Genomic DNA, 20,620 nt, shown 5'->3' with positions numbered 1-20,620 from the left:
CCTAAGTTAATGCCAAAAGTCATATCCAATTTCCATATTAATCAATAGAACTGCCAGTGTTCTTCCAAAATCCACAGTCAGTATCTGAAAGAGCCCTACACACACTGGATGTAAAGAGAGCTCTGCTTTATTATGTGGACAGAACTAAATCATTTAGGAAAACAAAGCAATTATTTGTTGCTATTTCACCACAACATAAAGGAAATCCCATATCAAAGTCAGGAATAGCCAGATGGATAGTTAAATGCATTCAAATATGTTATCAAAAAGCTAAACGCACTTAAACTGTCCCCCCAAGAGCACACTACTCGAAAAATGGGGGCATCCATGGCTTTCCTAGGAAATATTCCTCTTGAAGACATATGTAGAGCAGCCACATGGACTACCATACACACTTTCACAAAACACTACTGTGTAGACGTGCAAGCAAAGCAGCAAGCTGCTGTAGGCCAGGCTGTCCTCAAAACCCTCTTTCAAACTGCTGCAGTTGGCACAGGGAACCACCGCTAGAGGAGACACTGCTATACAGTCTATGCACAGATATGAATTCAGCAGCCCACATGCCTCAAACGGAATATGCTACTTACCAGTATGCATCTGTTCTTGGCATGTAGGGCTGCTGACATTCATATCAGCCCGCCCTCCTCCCTGGTGCCTGTTGCAGCTGCAGCATTATCTTTTGCATGGCCATCTCTTACTTTACTATCTCCATCTCTGCCACAATGGCGAAAAACAATCTGAGGATGGAGAAGATGCCCATGCGCACTGTAGTCCAGGGGAGGAGTCACCTATCTAGTGATACTTCGAAAACTCTTCCTGGACAACAAGGTGCAATCATCCGGACCCAACACTAGGCGGCGATCTATGCACAGATATGAATGTCAGCAGCCCTACATGCCAAGAACAGATGCCTACTGGTAAGTAGCATATTCCTTATCTACCACAAAGTAACTTGTATGCTTCAACAAAATCATTACACACCATATTTTGAAAAGTATAATTGTTTAGAAAGTATCGCTTACCTGCTACTGAGTACATTTTAGTACTAGTAATAAAAATAACATATTTTTATACAAACAATTGGTCTTGATTCAGTCTTTGAGTGTGACATCATTCCTTGCTTGAATCTGTACAATAAATGCTTAACACTACCCTCTAAGCCTGACTGCTGAACCACAGTACCACAAAATAGATTACGGTATTATCTACTTTATTCTCTACTTTATTCTCTGCTATACCTCTGGAGAAGCACTGGACTCTGTGCACACTATGCCTTACTTTGGTATAGTTTAGAGAATGCCACCTTCCTACAGTAAGCATTAACATTTATATCAGGTGTGGGGGAAGTGATGTCCTCTTAACGGCTGTACATTTGCCAGTCTCCTCCTTCCTTTGACCAAGACCAGATGAATTTTAAGTCATTTAGAGTACTTTTGACATCAATTCCGTTTCATTATACATTTTACTTGTCTTTGTTCAGGAAGTGGACTATGGCGTTATCCTGGTTACTAACTTTCCTGAGAAGGAATATACTGCAGAAGAAGTTGCTAACCTAGCGAAACCTTTTGGTGGAGTGAAGGATGTTATATTATTGTCGTCTCATAAACAGGTATTTAATCTAGCAATCTGATGGCCCTTAGTTGGATTGAATGAGGGTAATCTTCATAATTGATAGACATGTATGTCAAACGGTCATGAAACTATTGTCTGTCTTAAATGTTTCAATGTTATTGTATTCTGCCTTCTCTTGTTTCCATACATGGGTGTTTGACCGCGTGTTGGAGTGTCTGAAACTTACTTTTATTAAATAAAGCTCTGTATAGATTGGTTTATGAGCACTTTTCTTTGGTTCTGATTGACAGAACAAAGGTTTGGTTGTGTACCTATTTATGCTTGTATAACTAGACTGCTATATTTAGCATTTTTGAGTGCACATGGTACTGGTGCATAATGTTTTGAACCTCAAACGCTATGAAAAGTTTTCCTGCTCCGCAAGTAGGTTGCAGAGATAACAAAAAACACAAACGGGCAGAATGTCTGTGGGCTAGGAAACTTTTACAGCCTTTTGTTGGGACCAGGTGGCTGATAACTGTTACTGTGCAGCATCTTGTGATAATGGTCATTTACTACCCATATTAGGGTGTACAGTAGTATTTCACTCAAATTTGATAACGTTGCTTCTTTTTGGCACTCAACTTCCTTTAGATAGTGAGGGTTGTAGGAAGCTGAATTTCTGTTGCAGTAACCCCTCCACTTTTTGCAATTGTACTCATGCACTTTGACTTGATGTGCTCTGCTCCCTGCCAATCCGGTTCCCAGGGCCTGTCTTCTTTCCCCAAAACTGTACCCTGTACCTCCTCCTCTGGCCACTCAATCCCTTTTAAAAGGTACCACGGGTTCCAAGGGCACTGTGGCCAGGGAAGTACTCTAAGGGCTGCAGCACTTATTGTGCCACCCTTAGAGACTCTGTACTTCTACATACACAGCTATTGCAGGCTGCATGTTTTGGGGTAGAGCAAGTGAAGTCGATAAGGCACATGTCCTTGGGTGCCATGCCTACAACCCACTGCCCTGGCATAGGTCAGCCAACCCTCTAGCTGGGTGCACTGTACCAGTGGTGAGGGTACAGGTGCATGAGCCCTGTACCCCTACAATGTCTAGACCAAGTCCTAGACATTGTAAGTGCTGTAATGTCATTACGAGTATATGGTGCTGGGAGATTGTCATTACGAACTCCACAGCACCATAATGGCTTTACTGAAAACTGGGAATTTTGGTATCAAACTTCTCTGCATATGAAACCCACACTGATGCCAGTGTGGGATTTAATCTAAAATGCACGACAGAGGGCATCTTAGATATGCCCCCTGAAAAACGACCAGCCTCAGGTGGGTTCCCGTCTGGTAGACACGAGCCTGCCACCACAAGACATGTTTCTGGGCCCCTGAGGTGGGAGCCCTCGCTCCCTGAGCCCAGAAATAAAGCCTTTCCTGGGCGGAGGTGTTCACACCTCCCCCAGGCCAGGAAGAGCCATCTGTGGCAGGGGAGCTTCAAAGGGTTTGCATACTTTGAAATGCGACCCCCAGCCTCTCGCCATCAGGAGCAGACCCCCCCCCTTCCTGTCTCCCCTACTTTTCAAGTGGGAAGACGGGCGTGAAAAATTAGCCAGCCCAGGTGTGCCCACCTCTGCCAGCCCCACCCCTCAGGTGGGGGAGGCGAGGTGAAGCCCACTGTTCAGTGCCCTCCATCTTGCAGATGGCAGGCAGTCCCCAATCAGGATTAGGGACTGTGATCACTCCCCCACGTGGGGTTAGCACACCAAGGGTGTAGTCACCCTAAGGTCAGCAGCCCATTGGCTACTGACCTTGAGACCCCTAAAACACCCCCTAAATACAGTATTTTGGGGAAAGCCATGAACCAAGAACTCAGACAAACTACAAGAAGAAAAGAATGACCGCACAGGTGTGCCGAAGCTAAGAAAAGGAGGATGCCAACTGACTTGGCCCCAGCCCTACTGGCCTGTTCTCACCTTAAACCTGCGGAAGCGAACCTCTGGTGTGTCCTGCAGCCAGCAACATCAAGAACCCTGAGAACCTGCCCTGCCTTCCAAACCAAAGACTCTCTCCTGTGGACACCAGATTTGTTTACCCACAGACTCCAGCTCCACGAGTCTGCACCACTCTGCACCTGATGCCCACGGCCCGAGTTAAGGTGGCCCAACACCACTAGGTCTCATTCGTGATCCAGACCCAAGATCCAGTGAACCCTGACCTTCGCCGATGCCTGCAACCTAAATCCGGAAAGTACCCCAACTGCGACCTGGAGCTGGTAAGAAGATCCGACCCTAAAAAGCACCCCTGCACCCGACGCCCCACTGCCTTGGGTGGCCCAACCGACTGTGCCTAACCAAGCCACAGCAATCCCAACTTACCTCTCCGAGGGGTGGTCGCACCCAGAAGACCTCCGTCCCCGAGTCTGCAGTCTGTTTTCAAACCGGAGACTCTCCATTGAAAGTTACAGGGCGCCAGACGCCAAAACCACACTCTAACCAGTCCGACCCAGTGCCGCTGAGGATGCACCTTTTGTGCTGGCTTGAACCCCCATTTGTCCTGAGCTCAAGTCCAGGGGCTTTTCTCCCACAACCCTGTGGCCTGCTTGTCAACAGCCACCAACGGCATGCCCCATTGGATAACATTGGACCTCCGCACTCTTCACCTGGCTGCCTTAGTGCCGCTGAGGGTGTAACGAGTGCATCCTTGACCCTGGGGGACGCCCGAGTCTACCCCTAGAATGCCAACTCCCACAATTGAATACTTACCTTTTAACCGATAACCCGATTTTCCTCCATATGATAACATTGACTGTTTTTCTGTGAAAGGTTTTTAAGTGTTGAATTAGAAAATCTGTGAAACCCTTTAAAACTAACCACATAACAAAAAAACCGCTTTTACTTACCCTTTTTCCGGAAATGTCCCAGTGCAGTATCCAGGCACTGTGTAAAATTGATACTTGTATAGCGCACTACTCACCCGCAAGGGTCTCAAGGCGCTTGCACGAATACCGCTGTGGGACCCATCCTGGCTTTCCCTGTGAGGTGTCCACTCCTCGGCACCCCCAAGGTGGAGGCCAGGCATCCTTAGCGTTGTGGGGGCCGTTGTGGAGATTAAGCAAGCTATTGCCCAGAGTTGCAGAGTGGTAATCCATGATTGGAATAGGCGACGAGAATGATCAGGTCCGTGGAATTTTTGAGCCCAAGACCCGCCGAGGCGGGTAATTGAACCCTGGTCCCGAGCTAGACCTGCATCAGGGTCTGCCGCTCTAACCATTGAGCCACACTTCTCCACTAAGAAAAGTAATCTGTAAAAAAATCTACTTGACATTCTGCTCACAGAGGGCATCTTAGAGGTGCCCCCTGAGAAACGATACCTTGCACTATTGTCCAGGCTGATTGGCTGCTCATCAGCTGCCACCACCAGACAGGTTTCTGAACCCCTGGGTTGAGAGCCTCCTGCTGTTGGGCATCTGAAACAATGCACATCCTGGGACGAGGTGCCAAGCCTCCTCCCCCCAGGATGGGCAGGGTTCACGAAGAAGCTTCAAAGGCCTGCTGCCTTTGTGAGCCTCTCCAGACCATTTGCTGCTGTCAGCAACTGGTCCCCACTGGTTCTGCCCCCGACTTTAAATGGGAGAACCAGCGGGAAAAACAAGTGAGGAAGAGGTGTGCCCACCACTACCAACTCCACCCCTAAGGTGGGGGAGGCAAGCTGAAGCACAACCTCAAGTCCTTGCCATCTTGAGGAAGGGGTACCCAGCCAACCTGGGACAGGCTCCTGCCCCCCTCTCTTGAGAGTGGCAGAATAGGGGGTGTACCCACCCCAGGGTAGGGACTAATTGGTCCTTGCCCTTTACCTACCTGTAACATCACAAAATGTTGTATTTAGGGGCACCCTGAATGAATAGTTTCTTACCTGTCGGTGTAGTTTTGCAGCTTGAAGATCTTTCTGGATTCACTATGCAAAGGTGGTGTCTCAGTTCCACATAAATACCTAGTTTTTCCAAAAACCAACCACAGACACAGAAAGGGCGCTACACACACTGGACCCCAGGAGGGCTGTGATGCACTATATAGAAAGGCTAAAGGAGTGCAGAAAAACAAAGCTGTTCTTTATTGGCTTTGCCAGCAGTTTTTTTTTTTTTTTTGGACGACCAGTTACCCAAAGTACGGTTGCATGGTGGATTGCACAGACCATACAGTTATACCACAAGCAAGCGGGACAGCTGTTACAAGGAGCAGCTCATGCTCACTCAAGGCAGAAAGGAGCAACAATTGCATTCCTAGCTAACACACCAATTCGACATTTGCTAAGCTGCAACATGATCTTCAGTGCACACGTTCAATAAGCACTACTGTGTAGATATCCAAATGAACAAAGTAACGCAAGTTGGACAGAAGATCTTACAACACATATTCAGTAAACAGTGCTCATCTTCCACCCAGCCACCATAATGAGAACAAACCGCTACAAAGTCTATCCACAGCATAGTGAATCCAGAAAGATTCTCGCTGCAAAATGTATAGTTTCTTACCTGTTGGTGTAGTTATGCAATTCTGGATTCACTAGCAAACCCACCCTCCTCCACCAGATAGATAACTGGAGGAAAGGGATTAAAACTGGAGAAAGACTTTAGAAAATAAGAGGAAAAACAAGAATAACACAAAACAAGAAAAAAGAATCCGAAGATGGCGACCAAAGGTAGGCGCTTCCGGAGGAAGCACGGCGACGTTGGGTAGGACACCAAATGGTGGTATGTCAACGCCCACCTGGGCCACAAATGAAAAAGAGACTACAATTCCGGACCCAACCACTAGATGGTGGAATAGTGCACAGCATAGTGAATCTAGAAAGTCTTCAAGCTTCAAAACCACACCGACAGGTAAACTATAAGTTTTCTTCAAGGAACCAAAAACTAACGCAGAAAAAAGCCTCCACACCCTGGATGTAAATAGAGCTCTACTGTACTATCTGCAAAAAACAGATCAAGTAAGGTAAATAAAAGTTGTTTGTTTGCTTATTCACATACCAACACAGGATCAGCTGTCACTAAAGCAACCATTGCAAGATGTATAGTACAAGCTATACAACTAAGCTATACCAATGCCGAAAAACAACTAATACAACCAACAGCTCACTCACTAGGAAGAAAGAAGCAACACTAGCTTTCATGGCAAATGTGCCCATCGATGCCATCCGTGCAGCAGAAACTTGTGTATCTCTGCACACATTTACAAAGCATTGTGTGGATTTGGAAATTAATAACTAAGCTCAAATTGGACAAAGGATGCTTCAACATTTGTTTGCTAAGTCTTCCTCTCACCACAGCCTCCCAAACACGGGAGAAACTGCTACATAATCTGATGCACAGCATGCGAATCCAGAAAAGGATTCACCCTGCGAAATAAAATGGTTACTTTCTAGTAGGAGTAGTTTTGCAGCTTGAAGAGTTTTCTGGATTCACATGCGACCCGCCAAACCTTCCCCTAGAAAGAACAAATATTGTTGAGGAGGCAAAGTACAACATTAAGAACTCTAAATAAGGACCATCACAAGAATTAAACAGTATAAAAACAGGAAAAAAAATCACAAGATGACGACCGCGCTTGGCCTCCAGCATGCCGTCTGACGTCATACAGGGGACTAACCTGACACCAAATGTTGGTCAACCGCAACCAAAACAAGAAATGGGGAAAAAAACAGACCATTCCGGACCCAACCACTCGATGGTGGAATGATGCACAGCATGTGAATCCAGAAAAGTCTTCAAACTGCAAACTACTCCTACTGGTAAGAAGCCATTTTGTTAGTTAAACTATACCTTTTACCTCTGCCTACCTTTGGGATCCACTGGACTCTGTGCACACCATACCTTACTTTGGTATAGTATATACAGAGCCAGCTTCCTACAATGTTGTATACAGCGAGGTCCTACTTGTTTTGATTTTGTCATAAATCATGATTTTCCTAATCATCTATTTATTTATTTATTTAAACTTATAATGCGCAACAGCTACCCGCAGTGGGTTTCCCGCTTTTCCTCGATGAGCCCAGTTATTGCACAACTTCTGAGAGGGTGCTGCTCCTCCTGTGAAATTGCTAGGATGAATGTAGCTTTGCTGTCGCTTTCTGCGCGGACTTGGGGAACATGGACTTGCCTTGGGAGCACATTGGTGCGGGCATGCAGCATTTCCTCTCCAATGTGTTTTTAGTCTTGCACGTGCTGAGAGTCCAGATATTTAGAGTGCTATTTAGTGCTATTTAGACTCCATTTGCAGGAAGGACTGCAGACAAAAGAAAAAATGTATGTTCGAGGCATATGAGCTGCAGATCGTACACTTTTGCAATAGATCGCCACCTGGTGTTGGGCTCGGATGATTGCAGGTTGTTGTCTTCTTGGAAGAAGTCTTTGTAGTCACGAGATAGGTGACTCCTCCCTTGGACAATACTGCGCATGGGTTCGGATGAAAGTTTTCCGCTCCGGCTTGAAAAGACTTTTTCAGCATTTTCGAAGTGTGAATCTTCATATAAACATTTTCGACCTCAAATAGACTTTTCGACATCACCAGCTACTTTCCGGTGCGTCGACGCGGGCCGTTGGGCCTATCGGCACCGTACGGCCTACGCCTCATGGACAGAACTCCATTCAAGAGATGGCCGGTATGTCGAGCAAAATTCCCTCATAGCGACCATCACGAGGTTTGCAACCTCTGTCTATCGCCGGAACATGACGAGTCGACCTACACAGCCTGTGCATCCTTCTGATCAAAAAAGACCATTCGGGATCGGAGGGCCCGTCGACCCGAGATGAGATCAACACCAGCACCGGAGGCCATCTTTGAGGAGGAGATCGTCTGAGAGGACGTCTCCGAGGACGAGGATCCACTAAAAGATATCTGAGGACGAGGCTCCATTCGTCGCCGAGGACGACGCGCCTGATCTCCAGATCATTTCGAGGGCAGAGGACTCGGACGACTCGATTCCATCTCGGCAGCCCGTGAGTACTCTTGCCCCTGCACAACATACACTACCCAAGCCAAAGGCAGCGGTCGGCACTCCGCCCATGAGGCCCAGTCGAGACCGAGATCTACCCTCAAACGCCCGCCTTCGGGCTCGGGTCCGAGGAAAAAGACTACGCCTTCCGGTGCCTCGGCACCGACAAAACCACATGTGCCAATTCCACCTCCTCCATTGGCACCAAAACATCTTTCGACACCGAAGGACTCTTCGACAACAAAGCCAAAACACCCTTCGGTGCCCAAAGACAAGGATCCTTCGGCACCCATACCTAAAGACACATCAGTGCCGAAGCCAAAAACTGTACCGGGCCCGAAAGCTTAGACTCCGAAACCTTCCGGTTCCAAAAATAGAGGGGAAACCAGAGTCCGGCGCCGCAGAGCCAACAAAACCTGACTCCACGCCGAAATCTCCAACATCGGTACCAAAGACTCCAAGGCCTGATACAGACAAGCCTACCAAGCCGAAACCACCTTCGGCACCGAAGAATTTGCCACAGGACCTTAAAACTCCTAAGGCAAAAAACATAAAACAACCACTATCGGCACCGAATAAATCGACGCCGAAGAAGGCTGTAGTGAAGGAAGAACTGTTTAGACCAGATCCTAAACAAAGAAAGGTCCAGATTAACCCAAAAACTGGACATGTGAAAGCAAATCCATACAAGAGACCAGCAGACACACCACTTCTGCCTGTGGTTCCTGCCAAGAAAAAGGATTGTGCAACTTCTCCAATGCACCCTTACTCTCCTTCACCTTCTTCCTCTCCTATCCCTCCTTATACTGAACCAATAGCTACTCCTGTTCAATCTCGTACATCATCACACCGCACTGACGAGGAGTATGATCTAGGTGGGGGAAAGATGTACCAGAGCCAAATGCATATCCCTTAGATGAGGATGTCAATCCAGAATATCCTAAAGAGGATGACATTTATGGTTTTCCACCACACAATGTGCCAGACATTCCTGATCCTCAGTACTACCCAACAAAACCTTCCCCTCCAGAAGATCGTATTGGGATTAATCATCTATTAAATAGAGCTGCCCTTTACCATGGGGTTTCAATGCACTCTGATGCTATTGATGAGGATTTTTTACTGGATACATTTGAGCAGTCGCAAAGGTCTACACAAATACTACCCATGATCAAAGGAGTCATTAAACATGCTCCAGACATATTTAAAGACCCGGTAAGATGTAGGGTGCTAAATCCAAGAATAGAAAAAAAGTATAGACCAGCACCATCTGATCCAGTATATATTAAGGGACATCTGTCACTAGACTCTTTGGTAGTGTCTAAGGCACGTAAAAGAGCCAATTCCCAGACTTCTGGTGACACGCCCCTGCCTGACAAAGAATCTAAAGTTATTGATGCGTCAGGGAAACTGATTGCTGCGCAAGCAACAACCATATGGCGTATAGCAAACACACAAGTCTTACTCTCACGCTATGACAGAGCTCACTACAACCAGTTAGAAAAACTAATGGAACACCTCCCAGATCAATACAAAGAGATCAGGCAGCATAGCTCTTACAAGAAAGAAGGCAAACTAATATCCAATGCCTCAATTAAATGTGCACTAGATGTAGCTGACACGGCATCCAGAGCGGTCAATACTAGTGTTATACTCAGACGTCATGCGTGGCTACGCATTTCAGGTTTTAAACAAGAGGTACAGACTACCATCTTGAACCAGCCCTTCAACCAGAACCAATTGTTCGGGCCGGGAGTAGACGTCACACTAGAAAAGATGAAGAAAGACACGGACACAGCTAAGTCTATGGTGCATTACGATCCACACAGACTAGAGGTTCTTTTCGCCGCTCCTTTTATAGAGGAGGCTCCAAGCAGACCGGCACGGATACAACATCATCTTTAAGACACACACACAAACCTCCTCTAACAAAGGATACTTTAGAGGAGGATACAGAGGCAACAATAACAAGGGAAGAGGTAGAGGAAATAACCGCTCCTTTCCACTCCCAAACAGTGACTTCCCTCTGCCTCCCCTACAGGATTCCACTCCTGTGGGGGGCAGATTATCACAGTTCCTACCGGTTTAGAATTCATCACAGCAGACAGGTGGGTAAGACAAATTCTCCAACATGGCTACTGCCTAGAACTCACAGCAACCCCCCCAAACATACCACCCAGGCAGCGTCCAATGTCCACATATCATATAACTCTGCTTCAACAGGAAGTTATAGCACTTCTACAGAAGGATGCTATTCAAGTAGTTCCTTTAGAGGAACGGGGAACAGGAGTTTACTCCCTGTACTTCCTAATTCCCAAAAACGATGGGACACTAAGACCAATTTTCGACCTCCGTCCCCTTAACCATTACATACAATCAGATCATTTTTACATGATCACTTTACAACAAGTACTCCCACTACTACAGCAGGGAGACTTACTTTCAACACTAGACCTAAAGGACACCTCCTTTCATGTTCCTATACATCCTGCACACAGGAAGTATCTAAGGTTTATCATACAAGGACAGCACTATCAGTTCATAGTCCTTCCATTCGGGGTCACAACAGCACCAAGAGTGTTTACAAAGTGCGTAGCAGTAGTAGCAGCACATCTCAGAAGACAACAGATACATGTCTTCCCTTACCTCGACGATTGGCTCATAAAAGCAAAATCGTTCAACCAGTGTGTCCAACACACAAGAAACAATTCAAACATTGCACGACTTGGGGTTTACAATAAACTACACCAAGTCGCACCTAGAGCCTTCGCACGTTCATCAATATCTAGGAGCTACCATAGACACATCTACAGCTCTAGCGTATCCCAGTCCAGCAAGGATACAGAGCATTCAGACCTTAGTCTCCATTTTTCAACACCAGCAGTTTCTCCAAGCCAGTGTTCATGAGACTGATAGGCATGATGGCGTCTTGCATCTACATAGTTCCTCATGCAAGACTGCAAATGCGCCCATTACAAGAATGTCTAGCACAACAGTGGAATCAGACTCGAGGTCAGCTCACAGACCTGGTGTTGGTAGACAGCCGTACATATCGCTCTCTGCAATGGTGGAACACCAAAAACTTGACAAAGATACGGCCGTTCCTAGAACCTGTTCCACAGATAGTGCTCACGACCGACGCATCCCTCACAGGATGGGGAGCCCATCTCTTGCATTATACCACACAAGGTCAATGAACAATCAACAAAAACAGTTACATATCAACCATCTAGAGCTGCTAGCTATTTTCCTAGCACTCAAAACGTTACAAGTACCAAACAAAGCTGTCCTAATCCGGACGGACAATGACAGCCATGTATTATATACAAAAACAGGGGGGGGACACACTCTCTGCAACTGTCCCAGCTTGCACAGAACATTTGGAGATGGGCCATTCCGCAAAACCTACACCTGACAGTAGAACACCTTCCAGGAATTCACAAACAGATAGCAGATCTGTTGAGTAAAGTAAAGTCCACATTTGTAAAGCGCACAATCACCCGTAAGGGTCTCTAGGCGCTGGGGGCCGTCGGGAAGATTAAGCGAGCTATTGCCCAGAGTCACATGGTGCTGGGCTGACCTGCCGCCGGAGATCGAACCGTGGTCCCCAGATTCCAGCGTCAGTCGCCCTGGCCGCGGCGCCACACCTCTCGTCAGTCACAACAGATTCACGAATGGGAGATACACCCACAAGTTCTTCAACCATTCTTCCAAATGTGGGGGCATCCACAGATAGATCTGTTTGCCACCCACGAAAATACAAAATGCCCAACCTTCGCTGCTAGGTTTCCACACCCACGGTCGGAGGGGAATGCGATATTGATGAACTGGTCAGGCAGATTTGCGTACGCTTTTCCGCCTCTCCCACTCATTCCACTAGTAGTACGCATGCTCAGACCACAGTCTCTCAAACTGATGTGGCTCCCACATTGGTATGTCAGCCGTGGTTCACCTCACTACTAGATCTCTCACTGGTTCCACATAAAAAATGACGGCTCACGCCATCCCTGCTAACACAGAACCATGGAGAAATAAGACACCCAAAACCAAGCCAACTGAATTTGGCGATCTGGCTCCTGAAGTCTTAGTTTGGTTACCTAAACCTACCACCAGACTGTATGAACATAATTAAAGAAGCTAGAAGACCCACTACCAGAGCATGTTATGCCGCTAAGTGGAAGAGATTTGCAATGTATTGTAACAATAATCACATTGATCCACTGGATGCTTCCATCCAAAATATCATTTGTTACCTTTTAAATCTACAAAGGTCCAATTTGGCTTACTCTTCCATACGCCTGCATCTGGCAGCAATTGCAGCCTATTTATAGAATAGACAACATCTATCTCTCTTTAGAGTACCTGCAATCAAAGCGTTTATGGAAGTACTAAAACTAATAATCCCACCTAGGTTACCACCTGCTCAGTATGGAACCTAAACGTGGTCCTTACAAGACTTATGGGACCCCCTTTCGAGCCTTTACACAAGTGCGAATTGCAATTCCTAACATTGAAAACTGCTTTCCTTGTTGCCAACACCAGTCTCACAAGAGTTGGTGAAATACAAGCATTCACAATACAAGATCCATTTTTTCAGATGCATCCTAACAAAGTGGATCTTAGGCCAAATCCTAAATTCCTGCCAAGTTATCACTCCTTTTCACCTTAACCAATCAGTAGAGCTACCAGTTTTTTTCCCAAAAACCAGACTCTGTTGCAGAAAGGGCTTTACACACCTTAGATGTTAAAAGAGCTCTGTTATACTACACAGACAGGACTAAATCATTCAGAAAGACGAAACAACTATTTGTATCTTTCTCTCCCCCACACAAAGACAATCCCATCTCTAAAGGAGGAATTGCCAGGTGGATTGTAAAGTGTATACAAATATGCTATCAAAAAGCTAAACGTACACTAACAGTTCCTCCTAGAGCGCACTCCACTCGCAAACTAGGAGCCTCTATGGCTTTCTTAGGAAATATACCACTAGAGGACATATCCCCTCTAGCCCTCAAATGTCTTCGCCCCCCCCCTCTTTAGGTCCTCCCCCATGCACAAAGACTAAATCAAGAGCCTGGGAGTCTAGTTTGACAAAGCTCTCAACTTTAACGCCCAAGCCTCGAAATTGTCAGCAAACTGCTTTGGCCTGCTACGGGTCCTTCGGAAGATTCTCCCCGTGCTACCATTTGAGGCCAGGAAGATCATGATCCAGGGACTTATCCTGTCCAGGCTGGACTTCGAAGTCGACCCTGAACACACTGCAGATCGTACAGAACTGTGCAGCCCGGACTCTGCTCCAAATCCCTCGCCGAACATCAGTTAGATGGACTAAGGAGCCTACATTGGCTGCCAGTCAGACGAAGAATTGAATTCAAATCTTTGTGCACCATTCACCGGGCGATCTGGGAAACTGGCCCTCCCATTAATCGGTCCCTGGCATCCCCATATCTTCCTGTCAGGCAGCTCAGATCATCGACCTCATCTCTACTGACGGTCCCTAGTATCAGGAAAGCCAGATACGGAGGCCGTGCCTTCTCGTACAATGCATCCAGGCTGTGGGACTCCCTTCCCCTCCACCTGCGTGCAGTATCTAACCTGCTGGCCTTTCGAAAATCACTAAAGACACTGCTCTTCTCAACTCCCACCTAGGCCTGGCCCACTTTACCTGCTCACATGGTCTGTCAGCGCTAGGACACCTCAGGGTAACTACTGCACTATATAAATTCTTTCTATTCTATGCAAGGCAGCATCATGGTCTACAATACACACCTTCACTAAACACTATTGTGTTGATGTGCAAGCCAAGCAGCAAGCTGCAGTAGGCCAAGCTGTCCTTAAAACACTTTTTCAGTATGCTGCAACGGATACAAGCGACCACCGCTAGGGGCGACACTGCTGCACAATCGTTGCAAAAGTGTACGATCTGCAGCTCATATGCCTTGAATGGAAAATGCTACTTACCAGTATGCATCTGTTCTTGGCATGTAGAGCTGCAGATCCGTACACGCCCTCCCGCCTCCCCGGGACTTGTATCCGTTCCAGTACTCATCTTAGATGCACACGCATGGACATCCTTTTCTCTTTACTTCTACTAACTCCATCATTTCCCATCATGGCGAAAAACAATCTGAGGATGGAGTCAATGACCATGCGCAGTATTGTCCAAGGGAGGAGTCACCTATCTCGTGACTACAAAGACTACTTCCAAGAAGACAACCTGCAATCATCAGAGCCCAACAGGTGGCGATCTATTGCAAAAGTGTACGGATCTGCAGCTCTACATGCCAAGAACAGATGCATACTTGCTGTAGGAAGGTAGATCCCTGACTATGGTTGCCCCCAACTTTTTGCCTGGTGTTTTGCTGGTTTTCTGACTTAGTTGACCTGGGGCCCTGCTATTCAGGACCCCAGGCCCACTGCTCTCTCTGTTAAAATGGATTCCATGTACCCTAGGTACATATCTGATTGGATACTGAGTCACCTTATCAGTCCCTGTACAGTATACCTTAGGTATCCAGGGCATAGGTGTACCCAGGGCCTACCAGGGGCTGAAGCATGTATTATGCCACCCCTGGCTGGCCATCCAAAACTGACACAACTGGCTGCTTGACAGCTGGGGCAAGGTGGTGTAATCACCCTTTGCTTTAGATATAGTATTCCTATATCTAACCCTAAAATGGACACATATGTTCGAGGCATGTGGGCTGCTAAATTCATATCTTAGCATTAGATCGCCGCCTAGTGTTGGGCTCGGATGATTGCACATTGTTGTCCTGGAAGAGTCTTCGAAGTATCCTGAGATAGGTGGCTCCTCCCCTGGACTACAGTGCGCATGGGCATCGGCTCCATCCCCAGATTGTTTTTTTCCGCCATTGGGTTCGGATGTGGTCTCGACGTCTTACTGTCGGAACCAAGAAAAACTAACTTTTAGCGGCCAAAAGGCCTCGATTTTCTTGCGTCGGTATTGTCTGCGCACGGTCTCGAGTCTTCCGTCTCTTGGAGCCGGAATAAGCGGAGTTTTCTTCGCTCTCGGAACTTTGAGGCCTTCTCATCGCGACACGACTGCAAGCCTTTTCGGCCATGGAGCGGAGCCCGTTTAAGTACTGCCCGCTCTGTGGGTCCAAGTACCCACACATCGATCTACACCCCGTGTGTAACAAATGCCTTTCGCCTGACCACGACGACGGCAAGTGCAAGTTGTGTGCACAATTCCGCTCAAAGAAGACTCTCAAGCTTCGGCGCGCGATGCGCATGGAAGCTAAACAAGCGGCCCCGGATCCGGAGAACATCTTCGGCGACCAAGACGAAGAAGACCAGGGTCATCATCTCCAAATCTCCCCACCCGAGACGGAGGTCGAGGCGGATCCGGGAGACGACGACGGAGTCGCGGGTCAAGGCCTTGAATACGTCGACGAGGTAGGAGACGACGATGAGATTTATGGGGCCGCGGCAGACAGCTCAGGGGACGAGCTCTGCCCCGAAGGTTACGAGGATACCGACCGGGACACGGGATCGCCTGTCGGCCTTACCCAGGACCCGTTGCCGCAAGCCACAGCCCCGCCTTCGGGCCCGGCCACGGACTTACTTGCTGGGCAGACTGTTTCGAAACCGAAACCATCGGGATCGACAACACCTAAAATGGCCGACCCGAAAACGAAACCGAAAGTTAAGGACTCGAGTGTCCCTAAGATGGCTACCGTGCCGGTGAAAGCGACCGTGCCCGCTACCCCATCGACTCCGTCGACCTCCGGTCCGCAGAAGTCGAAGAAGTCCGTCGATTCCGATGCTGCGAAATCGAAACCGACGCCAGAGGAGGGGTCCTCCAAGAAAGATGGTCGGCACGGGTCAGCGGCTACGACGCCGTCAAAACCCGCCAAAGTCGGCTCCAAGGAGGCTACGCAGGCACACGGAAAGAAGTCTGTGCCCCGAACGCAGGAATCGGAGGCGGTAAAGACAGGATCCGCGCCCAAAGCGCACAAGGCCCACAAGGACGTCGGATCCGAGGGGAAAATCAGACCATCCTCGTCAGCGCCGACACAAACTGTGAGTGTGCCGTCCCCCATAGCCGAATCACTGAAAAGAATCAGGGAGAAGGCCTTTGCCCCGTCGGCTCCGATACCGTCAACGCAGCCGCGAAAAGACACTCCAGAGAAGCCGTCTGGGAAACTTCTCTTTATTTTGCCGCCGAAGGAGGCGCCAAAAGCATTTTCAACCAAATCGGCACCGAAACAGGTGATTTCTTCACCGACTGGCCCACTTCCACGTCAGGTACTCGAATCCGAGGACGATTCGGAGCATTTCATCGACGCTGACACAGGCAAACTGACCCTCTATAAGAGGAAAATCACTTCAGAGCCAGTGGACCCCTATGTCATCCCACTAAAGAAGAAGAGGGTGCCCCTTGACGCCTCAGGCCTCACGGAACCAATCCAGCCTCCTCCGAGACGGAGCCCTACTCCCTCCCCAGAACACTCTGCGGGTGAGGGGTATGATGAGGACGAGCAGTACAATTTCCCAATCAATGAACCTGATGTGCAACCGGATTCATATGATGACACTGGTGACCAGAACACCCAAGGTGCGGGGCAGGACCCGCAGCCTTTTAATGCACGGGCATCCCCGACTGAGGATTCAGCAGGCTTTCATGCACTACTCGAAAGGGCGGCAGCCAATCACGATGTGGACATGCATGCCGACCCTGTTGAGGAAGACTTCCTTTTCGACACTTTTTCAGTCTCTGAAAGGACAGTAAAGACACTGCCTATGCTTAAAGGAGTCCTCAAGCATGCTGGGGACATATTTAAGGAGCCTACGAGAGCGAGAGTGGTCAACCCTCGCATTGAAAAAAAGTACAGACCTGCTCCTGGAGACCCCGCATACATTCGGGGACAATTGCCACTGGACTCTCTTGTGGTCGCCAATGCCAGGAAACGTGCCAACTCCCAGACTACTGGTGAAGCTCCTCCCCCGGATAAGGAATCCAAAGTGCTAGAGGCAGGGGGCAAAAGAGTAGCTGCACAGGCATCAAACTTTTGGCGCATCGCCAATACACAGGCACTCTTGGCGCGTTACGATAGGGCGCACTACGACACCCTAGAACAGATTGTACAACACCTGCCTCCACAGTTCCAAGAGGGCACCAAACTGCTTATTGAGGAGGGAAAGCTAATCTCAAACGCAGCCATCAAGTGTGCACTTGACGCTGCGGACACAGCTGCTAGAGCTATCAACACTAGCGTTATGCTGAGACGACAAGCGTGGCTCCGCATCTCAGGGTTTAAACCGGATATTCAGACAACAATTCTTAATCAGCCAGTCAATCCTGAAAGTCTGTTTGGTCCGGATGTTGACACCACCCTAGAGAAAATAAAGAAAGACACAGAAACTGCTAAGTCTATGGGGGCCCTACAGTCACAACAGTTTCGTGGCAGCAATTTTCGTCGCTCAGGTGCACGTGGAGTCACCAGAGGACAAATGGGTCAACAATCCCAGTTCTCAAAAGGTGGGGCACAATCCTCGTTCACTAAACAGAACAAGGGAGGTTACAGGAATAACAGCAACAGAGGTCGCGGCAGAGGAAACAGCTCCCGCACCTCTACTCCAAGCAAACAGTGACTCTCTGTCACTGCCCCCCGACCACCTAACACCTGTCGGGGGGAGACTGCAGCAGTTCCTGCCCGTCTGGAGAAACATCACCACAGACAGGTGGGTGCGACAACTAGTCCAGTATGGTTATTGCCTAGAGTTGAAGTCCACTCCACCCAACATCCCGCCAAGGCAACGGCCTATGTCCGCAGAGCACTTGCTCTTATTGCAGCAGGAAGTAGTGGTGATGCTGCAAAAGGGAGCCATCGAGCTCGTGCCGGTGGGGGAGGAAGGCACAGGGGTATATTCCCTGTACTTCCTTATTCCAAAGAAGGACGGATCTCTCAGGCCCATTCTAGATCTACGTCCCCTCAACCTGTACATACTATCAGAACATTTCCACATGCTTACACTGCAGCAGATTCTTCCCTTGCTAAACCAGGGAGACTTCTTAGCAACCTTAGATCTCAAGGATGCTTATTTCCACATTCCACTACACCCGTCACACAGGAAATACCTCAGGTTCACTATTCAAGGCAGGCACTACCAGTTCAAAGTCCTACCCTTCGGAGTCACAACAGCCCCGAGGGTGTTCACCAAGTGTCTAGCGACAGTAGCGGCGCACCTCAGGAGGCAGAACATCCATGTCTACCCCTACCTAGACGACTGGCTCGTGCAAGCCAAGTCGGAGCAACAGTGCGCCGCAGACATGTCGACTACAATTCACCTTCTTCACGATCTGGGTTTCTCCCTGAACTACCCAAAATCGCATCTTCAGCCGGCGCATGTCCGGCAGTTCCTAGGTGCAACGATCAACACCCTGACTGCCATGGCTCAGCCAAACCAAGTCAGGATAGACAGCATGCAGGCTCTGATCCAAAAGTTCAGGCCACAACACTCGCTTCCAGCGAGAGTGTTCATGCAGTTGATAGGCATGATGGCCTCCTGCATCTTCATAGTCCCTCACGCACGGCTACATATGCGCCCGCTCCAGGAGTGCTTAGCGAATCAGTGGACACAGGCTCGTGGGCAATTGACAGACCTAGTGTTGGTTACCAGTCGGGCATACGACTCTCTGCATTGGTGGACTCCACACAACCTTTGCAAGGGCCGACTGTTCCAAGAGCCCGTGCCGCAGATTGTCCTGACAACGGACGCATCTCTCCAGGGATGGGGAGCTCATGTGCTCACTTACACAGTGCAGGGACTATGGACGACGCAGCAACAAAAGATGCACATCAACTATCTGGAACTGATGGCAATCTTCATGGCGCTCAAGTCCTTCATTGTACATCTGTGCAACAAAGTCGTGCTAGTCCGGACGGACAACATGACCGCGATGTACTACATTCAAAAGCAGGGAGGCACCCACTCGCCACAGCTGTCTCAGCTGGCTCAGAGCATGTGGAAGTGGGCCATTCAGAGGAACATTTTCCTCATGGCAGAACACCTCCCAGGAAAGGACAATCAGATGGCGGATCTGCTCAGCAGATACAGCCATCAAATGCACGAGTGGGAGATACACCCATCTGTTCTCCACCCGTACTTCCAGCAGTGGGGTCATCCGGAGATAGACCTGTTTGCCACAAAGGAGAACGCAAAATGCCAACTCTTTGCCGCCAGGTTCCCTCACCCACAGTCGCAGGGGAATGCGATATGGATGAACTGGTCAGGCAAATTTGCGTACGCTTTTCCGCCAGCCCCTCTAATACCGCTGGTCGCAAGAAAGCTAAAGCAGCACGAGATGACTCTCATCCTGGTTGCTCCAACGTGGGCGCGCCAGGCTTGGTACACCACGTTCCTCGAACTCTCAGTGGTGCCGCATCAAAGACTGCGCCTCACGCCAAGTCTTTTGACGCAGAACCATGGAGACATTCAGCATCCAGATCCACAACAGCTCAACCTGGCGATCTGGCTCCTGAAGTCCTAGAGTTTGGATACCTTAACCTACCTCCGGAGTGCATGCACATCATCAAGGAGGCGAGGAAACCAACTACTAGAGCATGCTATGCTGCAAAGTGGAAGCGTTTTGTCGTTTACTGTACAGCCAATGACATCAACCCGCTAGATGCATCTATCCCCAACATCATCTGCTATCTGTTGCATCTTTACAAGTGCAATCTAGCGTACACTTCCATTCGGATACATCTATCCGCCATAGCGGCTTATCTCCAGAACAGGCAGCACCTCTCTGTCTTCAGAGTGCCTGCCATTAAAGCCTTCCTTGAAGGTCTGAAACGAGTCATTCCCCCAAGAACACCGCCAGCTCCGGTGTGGAACCTCAATGTCGTTCTCACCAGACTGATGGGACCGCCATTTGAGCCACTGCACTCGTGTGAACTCCAGTTCCTTACGTGGAAAGTAGCTTTCCTTGTTGCTATTACGTCTCTGAGGCGTGTCAGTGAGCTGCAGGCGCTCACAATCCAAGAGCCATTCATTCAAATCCATCCAAATAGGGTAGTGCTACGCACTAACCCCAAATTCCTTCC

General features: G+C 48.6%; 1 protein-coding gene across 2 annotated transcripts in view; it reads left to right on the top strand.

Moving 5' to 3' along the window:
• Positions 1 to 20,620, top strand: part of ZNF638 (zinc finger protein 638) — a 985,826-nt gene that overhangs the window by 424,522 nt on the left and 540,684 nt on the right. For both annotated transcript variants that reach the window (XM_078674499.1, XM_078674497.1), the window contains one exon: positions 1,481 to 1,609. In XM_078674499.1, the coding sequence (XP_078530625.1) occupies positions 1,481 to 1,609 (129 nt within the window). The remainder of the gene's footprint in view (positions 1 to 1,480; positions 1,610 to 20,620) is intronic.

This window comes from Lissotriton helveticus, chromosome 2_1, assembly GCF_964261635.1.
Source record: "Lissotriton helveticus chromosome 2_1, aLisHel1.1, whole genome shotgun sequence".
Taxonomy (NCBI): domain Eukaryota; kingdom Metazoa; phylum Chordata; class Amphibia; order Caudata; family Salamandridae; genus Lissotriton; species Lissotriton helveticus.
This window is presented reverse-complemented; position numbering and strand designations above follow the sequence as displayed.